At 36.5% G+C, this 13159-nt stretch overlaps 1 protein-coding gene and 1 long non-coding RNA gene across 2 annotated transcripts; both read left to right on the plus strand.

The window, feature by feature from the left end:
* Positions 1 to 1096: 1096 nt before the first annotated feature.
* On the plus strand, positions 1097 to 5071 carry LOC148932051 (uncharacterized). Its single transcript, XM_089065807.1, has 4 exons — positions 1097 to 2367; positions 3718 to 3848; positions 3945 to 4144; positions 4673 to 5071. The coding sequence occupies exons 1-4, from the start codon at positions 1111 to 1113 to the stop codon at positions 4777 to 4779; spliced, it is 1695 nt and encodes a 564-aa protein (XP_088921933.1). The 5' UTR covers positions 1097 to 1110; the 3' UTR covers positions 4780 to 5071.
* A 650-nt stretch (positions 5072 to 5721) lies between these two features.
* LOC148932052 (uncharacterized) lies at positions 5722 to 6379 on the plus strand. Its single transcript, XR_016135858.1, has 2 exons — positions 5722 to 6014; positions 6195 to 6379. It is a non-coding gene; the product is annotated as an uncharacterized LOC148932052 (long non-coding RNA).
* The last annotated feature ends 6780 nt before the right edge of the window (positions 6380 to 13159 follow it).

Below are 13159 nucleotides of genomic sequence, written 5' to 3' on the forward strand. Positions count from 1 at the left end.
ACCTCGAAATCGGGCTAGGTTGGTCCGACTGATTGAGACTACATAGGGCCCTAAATGGATCCCAATTCAGATTGCACCATAATTTGGGTTGGGGTGGGCCCATCCATTACGGACAAAGGAGAGAGGGTCTACCAATGTTTTTTTTCTTTTCTTTTACTTTAATGTATTCTTTTATTTTGTTTTATGTATAAATAATGAAAAAATATTTTTAACCCTTATTAAACTGATATCAAGAAAGTTATAAAAGCAGTGGAGCTCAACAAACATTAGAGCTGTTAAATTACGATTCGGCCCAAACTAAAATTCTATGAAAAATTACAATAATTTATTGGGCGATTATTTGCTCAAAGGATTAGTTGTGTGATATGTGTAAATTGTTTGAAAAATATGAAAGCTTGGTTAAATTATGGTCCATTTTATAAATTTAAAAATCAACCAAGAAAATCATAAAATTTGAATTTATTCTCAACTAGTATTCTATTGTGAAAATCAGCCAAAAATCACAGCCGATAAAAAAATGACACAAGTTAATTTAAAATTGTGAACAATATATTATAAGCAACAAGAATTTTTCACTATGTAATTTGAGAACAAATCTCAATTAATGATTTTATAACTATTTTTACATTAAAATTTATTCAAACTTCTATTATTTATTTATTTTTCTATGGTTTTATTAATTCTTGTACAATAATAGTACTCACTCCGTCTCTGAAAATTTGTCACATATTTCCTTTTACGTCCGTCCCTAAAATTTGTCACCTTTCACTTTTTCCATTTTTGGTAGTGGACCTCATATTTCACTAACTCATTCCCACTAACATTTTATTATAAAATTAATATATAATAGTAGGTTCCACGTGCCACCAATTTTTTCAACCTAATTTCTTTTACATTTCTTAAAACTCGTGCCGGGTCAAATGGTGACAAATTATGGGGAACGGAGGGAATAATAAATAATGCAACTAAGGAAAATGCCAAATGGTATGCAGGTAATAAAGTAAATATATGCCACGTGGTAGCAGATTATTGGAGGATTTCACTAGATAAGGTTTTAGGATAAAACATGTCTACCACAACCACATTCTCCATTCTTCTTTATCATATCATATGCACACAGATAATTTCAGCTCTCCACTGAAAATTTGCAAGTTGATTAATCAGTCTCATATATTCTTTCCATCAACCAATATTCATATCGGAGAAATGACGGCTTATGGAGCTGTTCTTTCTCTTAGGAATACAATAAACAGCATTCTCAATTGTTCTCGTTTTAGCTTTGCCGGTCGCTCTCAACAAATCATACAAATCGTGATCAAGGAGTTGCAGCCTTGGCAAGAAATTCTGGAAAGATTGGACAAGACGAGCCCGAGGCGGAGCAGGAAGAAGGTGAATGCTTTGGATGAAAGAATCAAAGAGGTAATTTGGGAATTCGAAGGCTCATTGGAGTCCCTTCTCACTCAACAAATTCCTTCTCACCTCCAAACTCTTCCGGAGATAGTCTCCATTGATCTCATGAGTCTTCAAAATGATGCCGATTCGTTGATCCAAACTCTCAAGGATATGGAGAAGGAATACATCTACCAAGTGGAGAATATGCCTCTAGACGAACCTATTTCCTCTTCAATAGGTTTCCATGGAGCCAACTCAAAGATGATTGGATTATCCGACCAATTTCAACAACTCAAAACCAATATCATGAGCCAACATTACGACCGGATTGAATTCCACCCGCTTATTGGAACGGTAGGTGTTGGAAAGACAACGCTCGCTATGCAAATTTATGAAGATCCAGAAATTCAGAGCATGTTTAAGTGTTGCGCGTGGGTGACTGTAGGCCGAGTACGTCAACCCATCAGTCAAATTTTGAAAGGCATTCTTGCTCAACTCTGTGGAATTACTCTAGGAGATGAAGAAATAGAAGATGACGAATTGAAAGAAAGATTGAATGGTAAGAATTGCCTCATTGTGTTGGATGATGTCTGGGAGACAGATGCATGGAATTGCATGAAACATTACTTTTCACGCATAGGAAATGGATGTATTCATTTCTTATTTACTGGTCGACATAGAAAAATGATCAATGATGATGTGTTTATTCACTCTTGGTATAAGGTTCCGTTTTTGAATGAAGAAGAGAGTATGGAATTACTATGTCAGAAGGTGTTTGGCGATGAGATTTGCCCTCCTCATCTTCACAAAGTTGCTGCTAAAATTGCCAAGCTTTGTGAAGGACTCCCTCTCATGATTGTCACTGTTGCTAGCATCCTTTCGATATCCGAGCAGAACAGAGACCAAATGTACTGGAATGACGTGGCAGAAAGGAGAAATTCAGTCTTCACAGATGCTTATGATGAAATATCAAAGGTACTTTTCCCAAGCTACGACTACTTGCCTCAAAATCTTAAAATGCCTTTTCTGTTTTTGGGAGTTTTCCCTCGGGATTATGACACCCCCACTTCCAAGATCAGCACTATGCTCACTGCTGAGGGGTTGTTATACTGGCAAGAGATCGAGATACGTAGACATCAGTGGGGAAATAAATGTTTGAGAGAGCTTGCTTTCAACTACAGTCTTGTTTTATGCAGCGTCAAGGGTGTGGATAAAACTTCGACTTCACTCTTCGTGGCAGCATGTGTGTAGAAGAGAAGCTAGTAAAAACAAGTTTTATCATGTCTTGAATAAGGTGAATGATGCCTCTGGAGAAAGTCTAAAAGGTCAGCGTGGCTTGTGTCTCGAAAACAACATTTTATTTGGCATCAAAGAGTTTTGCAACTTAGTGAGGTTCCATTGTGCATCCTCTACACATTTCCTCCTTTTCTATGGTCTTTACCACCAATATCCAATTCCTATAGATGTCAGTTTCATGTTGCTAAGGGAAATAGATGTTCTTACACTACGCTTCTATGGTTTCCCAATAGAGATTTTGACCCTAGTCCAACTGAAGTACCTTGCTCTAACTTGCAATGGACAAGTCCCTGCAACCATATCTAAACTTTTCAACCTTAGAGTCTTATTATCCATCCACATATGAAAATTAGACGTCGTGGAGCTCCATCATATGTACCGATGGAAATATGGGACATGAAAGAGTTGGAGCATATAGAGATATTGGGAAAAAGCCTTGCAGCTCCATCTCATGTTGTTTCATTGGAAAAGCTCTCAACACTTGTAGGTGTGAATGCTAGTATTTGTACTATCATCAATCTCTCCCAAAGAATTCCTAACATAAAGAAATTAGGAATACAGATTGAGCTCACGCCTTATGAGGATCATAACGATCTTTTGAGTTGCTTTGATTACATTTCAACACTTGAAAGCTTAGAGACTCTAAAGCTCAGCATCACAAATCCAGTCATCAAGAAAGGTAATGTTTTCCCAGTGATTGATGGGGCATTGAAGTTTCCATGTAATTTGAAAAAGTTACATTTGAGTGGCACAGGGTTTCCATGGAAATACATGCATGCCATAGGTTCTTTGCCAAATCTTAAAGCTCTCAAATTGCGATCCTATGCCTTCCAGGGTACACATTGGAAAACAAAATGTTATAGTTTTCCGAGTCTTGAGTTTCTTCTAATTGAAGAAAATGATTTGGTGCAATGGGAACCAAGATATGGAAGCTTCCCTGAGCTTAAATACCTAAGCATGAAACATTGCTACAAACTAGATGAAATGTGCAGACCTTCTTTTATTGACAAAATTTACTGTTCTATTAAGATTGAATTGGAGGACTGCAATCCTTTAGCTTTGACTTGGGCAAGCCAATTACGACCACATTATAGTTCTATGCTTCGTGTCACTACCTCTTCTTCTTTCTATGAGAAACCAACTTCTATCAATTGTATAAGGTTAATCCTCCAACTGCAAATTAAAACTTGTCATAGTTTTAATATATAAATATGAAATTAAGTGTTTTAAGTTGATATATATGTATCCATTTTCAGGTATGGAGCTGCTCTATGCCTGAGTAATGATGATCACATTATGTTTACTCATGAGGATAAAGAGGTAGAGAATGTTGGGGAGGAATATACGTCCGATGATGCGGAGGAAGAAAATGGTGATGAATCTACATCCGATTGTGAGGGTACAGAGGAAGAAGATTCTGATAACGAAATGACCAGTCAAGGAGAGGATAGTGAAGGTATTATATACTCCTCCGTCCGCACCAAATAGTCATGTTTTATTTTGATCGTCCACAAAAATTAAACCACTTCAGTGTTGGTAGCTAGCATGGCTAGCCGCATTTTCTGTCTCATATATTTTTCAATTTCAACTAACTATACTTTAACGAATAATTGTTTCTCTTTTTTACTTCACCAATTTATATTAAAACATGTGTCGTTGAGTCGGTCCACTACAGATAGTATGTGAATAATGAGGAGCAATTATATTAAAAGAGTTAGTAGCTTTGAGTAAAGATTATCTTTAAGTTTTTACTGAAAATTGGGATTAATCTTGAGGATATAGGGGAGGGCACAGATGCGGAAAATGATGACGAATATACAGATGATCATGAGTAGAATGAGGAAGAGAATGATGACGAAGATACGTAGGATCAAGGAGCATGTGAGTTCATAGGGCTATTATTTTTACTTTTAGTATTAATTAAGCACACGATATGATTCTTTCTAATTGAATAAAAGTGATGTAGTTTACTTTTGATTTGCAGGAGAACCATTTGAGGCTCTGATTTTGCTGCTAGAGAGTGATACACATGTTAATGAATTCAAGAACTTTTCCGGTGATTTCATGGGATTTTGGTTTAATTTCCAATAAATATTGAATCAAGGTCCATGGTTGTCAGTTGAATTAAGTTAGTGTGTGGCCATGAATAGTGCAAGTGAAGTGATGAGATAATGCGCTGCGTTGTGAATGCCCTAAGCTCGACTCATTTAGTTAACATGCTTTTATAATGTGGCGATCCGAATAATTCGATTCATTTCCAGTTCAGCCTGCACCACTGCCTTCCTCTTGCTTCCACTGGTGCTGGAATACTAGGCAAATGCAGCCTTCAGGGCAGATCATACACTGATTTCTTCTTCTTTCTTATATATGCTCTTTGCTCGTCTCTTGATTCGCCTTACAGTTCCTTTCTTTGATGCATGAAAAGTGAAAACATAGACTACCTTTCTTTCGCCAATGCCGGGGCAACGAGCAAGAACATCCATGATATTTGAGAGAGACTAAATTTGGTAAAATTTGAAGTCAGTGAAACAATAATATCGATAGCGATATCAAGTGAAAAAAAAAAAAAAAAAAAACTTCATCCTTCTCAGTTAGCCAATCTAAAACTTTAGTCATTATTTTATCTACCACAACTTGATCCTTTGGGCGTTGGAATGCTAAAGATTATTGTTTTCGGCGTCTTAAGTTTCTTTTAATTGAAGAAAGTGATTTGGTGCAATGGGAATCAAGATATGGAGTCTTCACCAAGCTTATGTACATAAGCTTGAAACATTGCTACAAACTTTGAAAATATTAGCATACAATCTCTTTTTCATAATTTTATCCTAGAGATTGAATTAGAGGACTGCAATCCTTTAGCTTTTACTTGGGCCACCCAATTACAACCAAGTCGTCATGCTCTGCTTCGTGTTACTTCCACTTCTTCTTTTGATGAAAAATCGAAAACTATAAGATTTGAAAGGTTAGTTCTAGAACTACAAATCAAATCATGTCTTAGACTTGTAACAATAAGTGTTTTAGGTTGATATAACTTCCAATCTCCAAATATTTATGTATCCATTTTCAGGTATGGTCCGGATGGAGATGATATGTACCAGAGCGAAGATGATAAATGTATGTCCATTAATAATGAGGATACAAAAGAAGAGAATTATGGTGACATATACGTCCGATTATGAGGGTACAGATGAAGAGATTGATAGTGAAAATGCGTCTGATTATGAGAGTACGGAGCAAGAGAATGATGGTGAATATACGTTCGATTATGAGGGAAGTCGTTGCAGATTATGATTAAGAAATTGTCAATCGAGGAGAGGATGTCAAAGGTATTATATACTCCCTTCGTCCACAACCATTAGTCATATTTTTTTCATTTTGATATGCCCACAAAAATTAGTCCATTTCATTTTTGGTAACATGACTGGCCTCATTTTCTTTCTCACATATTTATTCAATTTTAACTAACAATACTTTTAACTTATTTTTTCTCTTTTTTACTTCGCCAGTTTATATTAAAACCTCTGTTGTGCAGTCCTCTAATAGTATCAGGATACAGAGGCAAACAGCAAACGTCAAGGTGCATGTGAGTTTATAGGGCTATTTTTTTTTTACTTGTAGTGTTTATTAAGGAAAGATGTGATTCTTTGTAAGATTCACTTTTGATTTGCAAGATAACTCTTTGAGGCTTTAATTTGCTGCTACAGAGTGATGCACATGTTAATCAAAGTATGAATATGTGGATAGGTGAATAAATATCCTCTGTTATACAGTGGATTCTTTTAAAATGAGAATGCACATGAATTTAATGGGAATTATTTAGCTGATGGTTTTGGTATTTACCTTTTTTACCTATATACTATTCCCTCCATGCACAAAAAATACTCCACAAAATATACTACTCCCTCCATACACAAAAAATAGCACCATTTGTTGACGACATAAATTTTAATAAGAAACTAAAGTAATAGACAAGGAGAAAATATAAAAATCTCCAACGGCAGACGTCCGGTCGGACTTCCGCGACGGGCGACCGGGACATCCGCCATTGGAACAAAATAAGTCGGACACGGGCGTCCCGTGAGGACATCGGACGTCCTCGGATATCCTGGCGACGGGCGAGCGGACGTCCGCCGCGGACGTCCGAGTTTAATTTTATTTTTTTTATTTAAAAAAAAACTCTATATATACTGCTCGTTGAACTTCATTTCATTCGCACCACTTGTGCTAACAAGTTTCTCTCTCTAAATCTCTATTACTATGTAAATTTTTTTTTCGAATAATGTATGTTTTTTTTTTAATGAAATATTCGCATTTCCCCATTCGTATTTGTGTCGAAATTTTAATTCCGTAAATTTTAATTCCGTAAATTGAATAATTGTGAATTTAATTTTATTGCGGGAAGTCCTAGTGGGAAGTCCTAGTGCAGGGGAAGTCCTAGTGATGTGGCAGTGGGATGGGAAGTCCTAGTGATGACGTGGCAGGACGTTTTTGTGGAGTCCTAGTAGGAAGTCCGCCACCGGAGATGCTCTAAAATATTAAATTGAAACTTTTTATTATAAAAATGACATTATTTTTTTGGACATCCAAAATTGATAAAATTGGATTATTTTATGTGGACGGAGGAGTATATGATTCAATCCCAATTATTTGGTCAACGCATGATTTAGGAGGCCAGAGAAATTAAAATCGTATTTCCTCGGCCCAATGATTTGTGCCCAATTGAACCTTCGATCTGACATGGGCTGAAACTTTATTGGCCCAAAACTAAATGACCAAAAATCAGACTACTTTTGACTTAAAATCTTTCATGCCAAACATCCTACTAGAAGTTCACAATCATCAGACCAACATCCTGACATTGAGTTTCTGTTAATCTTACCTACTATAATGCACTTTGTTGTCATGTCATTTGACTCATTTTCTATTGGAAACGTAGAAATACAAATAATGTCAACCATGACCATGGAAAGCTATAGATATATTTTACGCTCTAATCTTTTTCAACGAATCAACATCTCACCGGTACTAATTAGGTGAATAACTCAAATATTACTTTGAACTACATTTAATAATGCATATATCATGAGATATTACACTCACGCGCACATAAAATAACTCGAACCTTTAACCTATTAATTAAAGGAAACATTTTATCAACCATTTCGAGCTTCTAAGGTATGTCAATATTAAAATAACTCGAACCTTTAACTTATTAATTAAAGGGAACATTTTAGCAACCATTTCGAGCTTCTAAGTTATGCCAATGTTTAATGCTGTTAGTTTACCTAAATAGTGTAACGTTTTTCTCTCTCTATATTTTTAATTTACTTATTTTCCCTAGAAAAAACATAACAGAAAAAATTAAAAATAAAAAAATAAAAAGGAAGAGGCAACATATACTAGAGCTGGTCAAAATTATGAATGTGATCAATTAAACATGTTGCTATTCAGCTAAACCTATCAATTAATAATTACAAGCATCCCATAAACATAAATTATCTTTCTCATTCTATTCTTTCCAACGCTCTCATATTTTATTTTCTATTGTATTTTATAGTTGGTGGTGGAGTGGTGGTGTAGGTCGAAGGAATAGAGTTAGCAGTGGTGTGGACAGGGTGTGTGTGATCAAAGCAATTAAAGCAATAATATGAAAAGAATGGAAAAAATTGAATAATGTTATAAAACACAAAGCATAAATTGTGGCCAAATTCAAGTATATATGAATTCAAATTTTATAATTTATTTTTCTTAATTTTTAAAATTGCAAAAGGAACTAGAATTTAACCAAATTTTATTAATTACTCCCTTTTAACATAATTCGCATCATTATTGGTTATCGCCATGTCCTTGTGCCTAATACAACTTTAGTGGCACTTTACTTTACTTTATTACTTTTAAATTATTATTTTAAAACTAAATAATAGTAGATAGAATATGTAAATCTTTGCCAATCTTGGAAAATACTATCATAAAGTAGATATAGATACAGAATACTATAAAATTGTCTATAAAATATGTTTTTGCTTTATTATTGTGATGCACGCACTTCTACTAGTTATTTCACACCATATTAAGGGCAGAATTTGACTCAGAATATTAGTGGAGTGATAAAATGATGATAATTTTAAATCCAATTTGGCCGGCCGAAAAAGGTGGTATCATTATTGCACAAATCCTACCTATCTTGATCACATTTTAAATATTATCTAATATTAATGAAAGTAATCGTTTTGTTTGGATACTATTCAATGGTAGGTGTAACGTTAGATGATGATAATTTTAAATATTATCTAATGTTAATGAAAGTAATCGTTTTGTTTGGATACTATTTGATGATAATTCTAAATCCAATTTGGCCGGCCGAAAAAGGTGGTATCATTACTGCACAAATCCTACCTATCTTGAGCACATTTTAAATATTACTCCCTCCGTACACGAAAATTCGTCCCGGTTTAACCGGGCACGAGTTTTAAAAAAAAGTAATAGAAAGTGAGTTGAAAAAGTTAGTGGATTGTGGGTCCTACTTTTATATATTAGTTTTATAATAAAATGTGAGTAGGAATGAGTTAGTGGAATATGAGGTCCACTACCAAAAATGATAAAAGTGAAATGAGACAAATTTTGGGGGACGGACGGAAATAGAAAAATGGGACAAATTTTGGTGGACGGAGGGAGTATCTAATATTAATAAAAGTAATCATTTTGTTTGGATACTATTCAATGGTAGGTGTAGCCTTAGAAAATGTCAATAGATAACAAAATAACAATAAAAATAGTCTATACAATGTCAATGGACATTGCATTGATAATGTGTTGACATCAAAATCTTGAAATTTTACATAATACTGATATTGTGTTGATATTCCATTGACACTATATTAAAAAATTTGGAATTTGTACCATACATGAGTTTGTATTTTATTATTACCGAGTCAATATATTATACACGTTATTATCATTATGATTCATTAGTGTTAATATAATATTTTAAAAAACCGATTAAATCCGGAAGTGACACGACTTTTCTTGGCTGGACAAATTGGAGTGATAACAAGGGCTTCCTGCCAAATAAATAATCCAAATGGTCAAATTCTCACATTTTTCAAATGAGAGTATATTCATGTAAGGATGCATATGATCAAATATCAACGGTATTTTTTTCAAGCTATGACTATTTGTCTCAAAATCTTAAAATGCCTTGTTTGTTTAAGGGAGTGTGATACGAGCATTATTAGTTAGATAAATTAGGATTTGCATATCTTTTCTATATCTTTGTTTTCTTGTTCATTAAGTTAGTTATTAGCATTATAAATAGGAGCTATTGGAATCATTTGAGAAATCAATCAAGAATATCAATATTATCGTTCATTCTCTTCTCCAGAGTAAGAAAAACGTCGTGCTCGACGGGCACTTGCCCGCGACAGACATTTATCAATCGTCGATCTATGGACGCCGATCAGCCCGATAGGAGGTTTATCCTATCAAATTGGTGCTTTCATCCCGATCTCACCCTCCAAAACACCGATCGAATCACAACTATTGTTAATTATGGAGCCTAAAATATCTCCTACCATATTTAGGATTTGTTTCCTAAAAGTATATTTCCTTGTGCTAGATTTATTCCATAGAAGATATTTCCTTGTGGAATATGTTTCCTAGTTTGACTAGAATTAGGGCTCTCTATTCTGCTTATAAATAGAGATGCCCCCTCATTGTAAAATCATCCTAAAATTATATAGTGAAATCCCTGGTTTGGCCTCGCCCCCAGACGTAGATACACTTTGTATCGAACTGGGTAAACAATTCGTTGTGTTCATTCTCCTTTATATTCGTGATTGCCTGTGTTTATTGCCCAACAGCTGGTATCTAGAGCCTAGGGTTTAAGAGGCAAAAATCACGATGGGGATCGACGGGAAGATTGCTGTAGAGAAGTTCGACGGATCTGATTTCGGATTTTGGAAGATGCAGATTGAGGATTACCTGTACGGTAAAGATTTGTGGAAACCTTTAAAAGCCAAACGCGAAAAGATGGAACCGGAGGAGTGGGAGTTGCCGGACATAAAAGCGATGAGCGCGATTAGGCTATCGTTGTCCAAGGAGGTGGCTTATCACACGACTGCAGCAAAGTCGACGAAGGAGATGATGAAGATCTTGGAGGATATGTATCAGAAACCATCAACGGCAAACAATGTACATCTGATTAGACAATTGTTTAATTTTAGAATGCAAGAGGGAAAAGAGGTGCAACAACATCTCAACGAGTTCAACGTGATTACTTCGCAACTGAACTCTGTTGATATTAAATTCACTGATGAAATTCGTGCCCTAATTTTGCTATCGTCCCTGCCTGAGAGTTGGGCTGGCACAGTGACAACAGTTACTGCTGCAGAGCCAAACCTGACAGTTGACAGAGTAAGAGATCTGATGATTGGTGAGGAGGTTTGCCAGAAAGAATCAGGATCTTCTACTTCTGGTTCAGTATTGAGTACAGAACAGAGAGGCAGATCGAAGGGAATACAAAATCGTGGAAGATCAAAATCCAGAGGAAGGAGTCAATCCAAGAAGGATTTGGATCAAGTTAAATGTGAGAATTGTGATGAGTTTGAGAACTTTAGAAATCAGTGTGAGGCACCGAAGATATATAAGAATAAGGACCAGAAAGAGAAGAATACAGCAAACGCTACCATGTCAGATGACGATGGCGAGACGTTGGTCCTAAGTGTGAGTAGTCCGATGGAATCGTGGGTATTGGATTCTGGAGCGTCGTTCCATTCATGCAACAATGTGGAGGTAATGGAAAACTATGTTTCTGGCGATTTAGGGAAAGTATATCTGGCTGATGACGAGCCCTTAGATATCGTGGGAAAGGGAAACGTGAAGGTAGTGACATCCAATAGATCCGTAATAAAACTGAATGGAGTCAGACACATTCCTGGATTACAGAGAAACTTGATTTCGATTGGGCAGCTTGATGCAGAAGGGTACACGGTAACATTTGGCTGCAGCAATTGGAAGATTACCAAGGGAGCTATGATAGTAGCTCGAGGTAAGAAGGAGGGTACGTTGTATACCACAACTAACTCCAAAGATTGCATTGATCTTGCAAGTGAAGCAAATAATGCAGATTTGTGGCATTGTCGTCTTGGCCATATGAGCGAGAAAGGGATGAAGATAATGTGCTCAAAAGGTTTACTGTCGGGCTTGAAAACTATTGAAGTTGGCCTATGTGAGGATTGCGTGTTTGGAAAACAGAAAAGGGTGAGTTTCTCAAGAGAAGACAGAAAATTGAAGACGCAGAAGTTGGAGTTGGTCCATAGCGATCTATGGGGACCAGCACCTGTGAAGTCCCTAGGAGGCTCTGAATATTATATGACATTTATTGACGACTCCACTTGAAAGGTATGGGTTTATTTTCTGAAGAGTAAATCTGATGCGTTTGATACTTTTAGGAAGTGGAAAGCCCTTGTTGAAACTGAAACCGGGCTGAAGGTGAAGTGTCTAAGATCCGATAATGGAGGAGAATATGAACTTGCAGAGTTCAAGGAGTTTTGCGCTGAGAATGGAATTCGCATGGAAAAGACTGTGAAATGAACTCCACAGCAGAATGGAATTGCGGAGCGCATGAACAGAACGTTGAATGAGCGAGCAAGATTCATTAGGTTGAAAAGTGGATTGCCAAATATTTTTTGGCAGATGCAGTCAACACAGCTGCGTTCCTAATCAACAGAGGTCCATCAGTTCCGTTGGAGTTTCGGATACCCGAGGAGGTTTGGACAAGAAAAGAGGTGAATCTATCTTGCCTACGTATCTTTGGTTGTGTTGCTTATGCTCATGTTAGTTTTTTTGAGAGAAGTAAGTTGGATGCCAAATCTATTAACTGTACGTTCATTGGTTATGGAGGCGATGAGTTCGGTTATAGACTCTGGGATGAGCAGAACCGTACGGTTATTCGCAGTAGAGATGTCGTTTTCAATGAACAGGTATTATACAAGGATAGATTGGAGGCGTCGAGTTCCAGCAGTTCTGAGCCCCAAGTAGTCGAGCTAGACATCTCAAACTCGAGTGGGAGCAAGGAGAGTCAGAATGCTGAAGAGGTGCTTGAAGAAGAACCAAGCACTCTACCACCGATTACTCTGTTGCCTAAACAGACTAGAGAGCGACGTGCACCTGATAGGTACTCGCCCTCTAATATCTATTTGTTACTTACTGATGGTGGTGAACCTGAGTGTTATGCAGAGGCAGGAGAAGGCCCTTATAAACGAAGGTGGAAAATTGCCATGGATGACGAATTTGCCTCTCTTCTCCTGAATGGCACATGGGAGCTTGTGGAACTTCGAAAAGGGAAAAAGGCATTGCATTGCAAGTGGGTCTATCGAATCAAAGGTGAAGCTGATGGTAGCAAGCACTACAAGGCTAGGCTGGTTGTCAAGGGATTTGAGCAACGATACGGTATTGATTATACAGATGTCTT

Source organism: Salvia hispanica, chromosome 2 (genome assembly GCF_029641045.1).
Source record: "Salvia hispanica isolate PSC_SH4W2 chromosome 2, Shi_PSC_v1, whole genome shotgun sequence".
NCBI classification, from domain to species: Eukaryota; Viridiplantae; Streptophyta; class Magnoliopsida; order Lamiales; family Lamiaceae; genus Salvia; species Salvia hispanica.

Coding starts and splice junctions, on each gene's coding strand:
- LOC148932051 (XM_089065807.1), top strand. CDS start 1,111: ATGCACACAGATAATTTCAGCTCTCCACTGAAAATTTGCAAGTTGATT. Junction 2,368..3,717: donor CTTATGATGAAATATCAAAG/GTACTTTTCCCA, acceptor TGTTCTATTAAG/ATTGAATTGGAGGACTGCAA. Junction 4,145..4,672: donor TCAAGGAGAGGATAGTGAAG/GTATTATATACT, acceptor TTTGATTTGCAG/GAGAACCATTTGAGGCTCTG.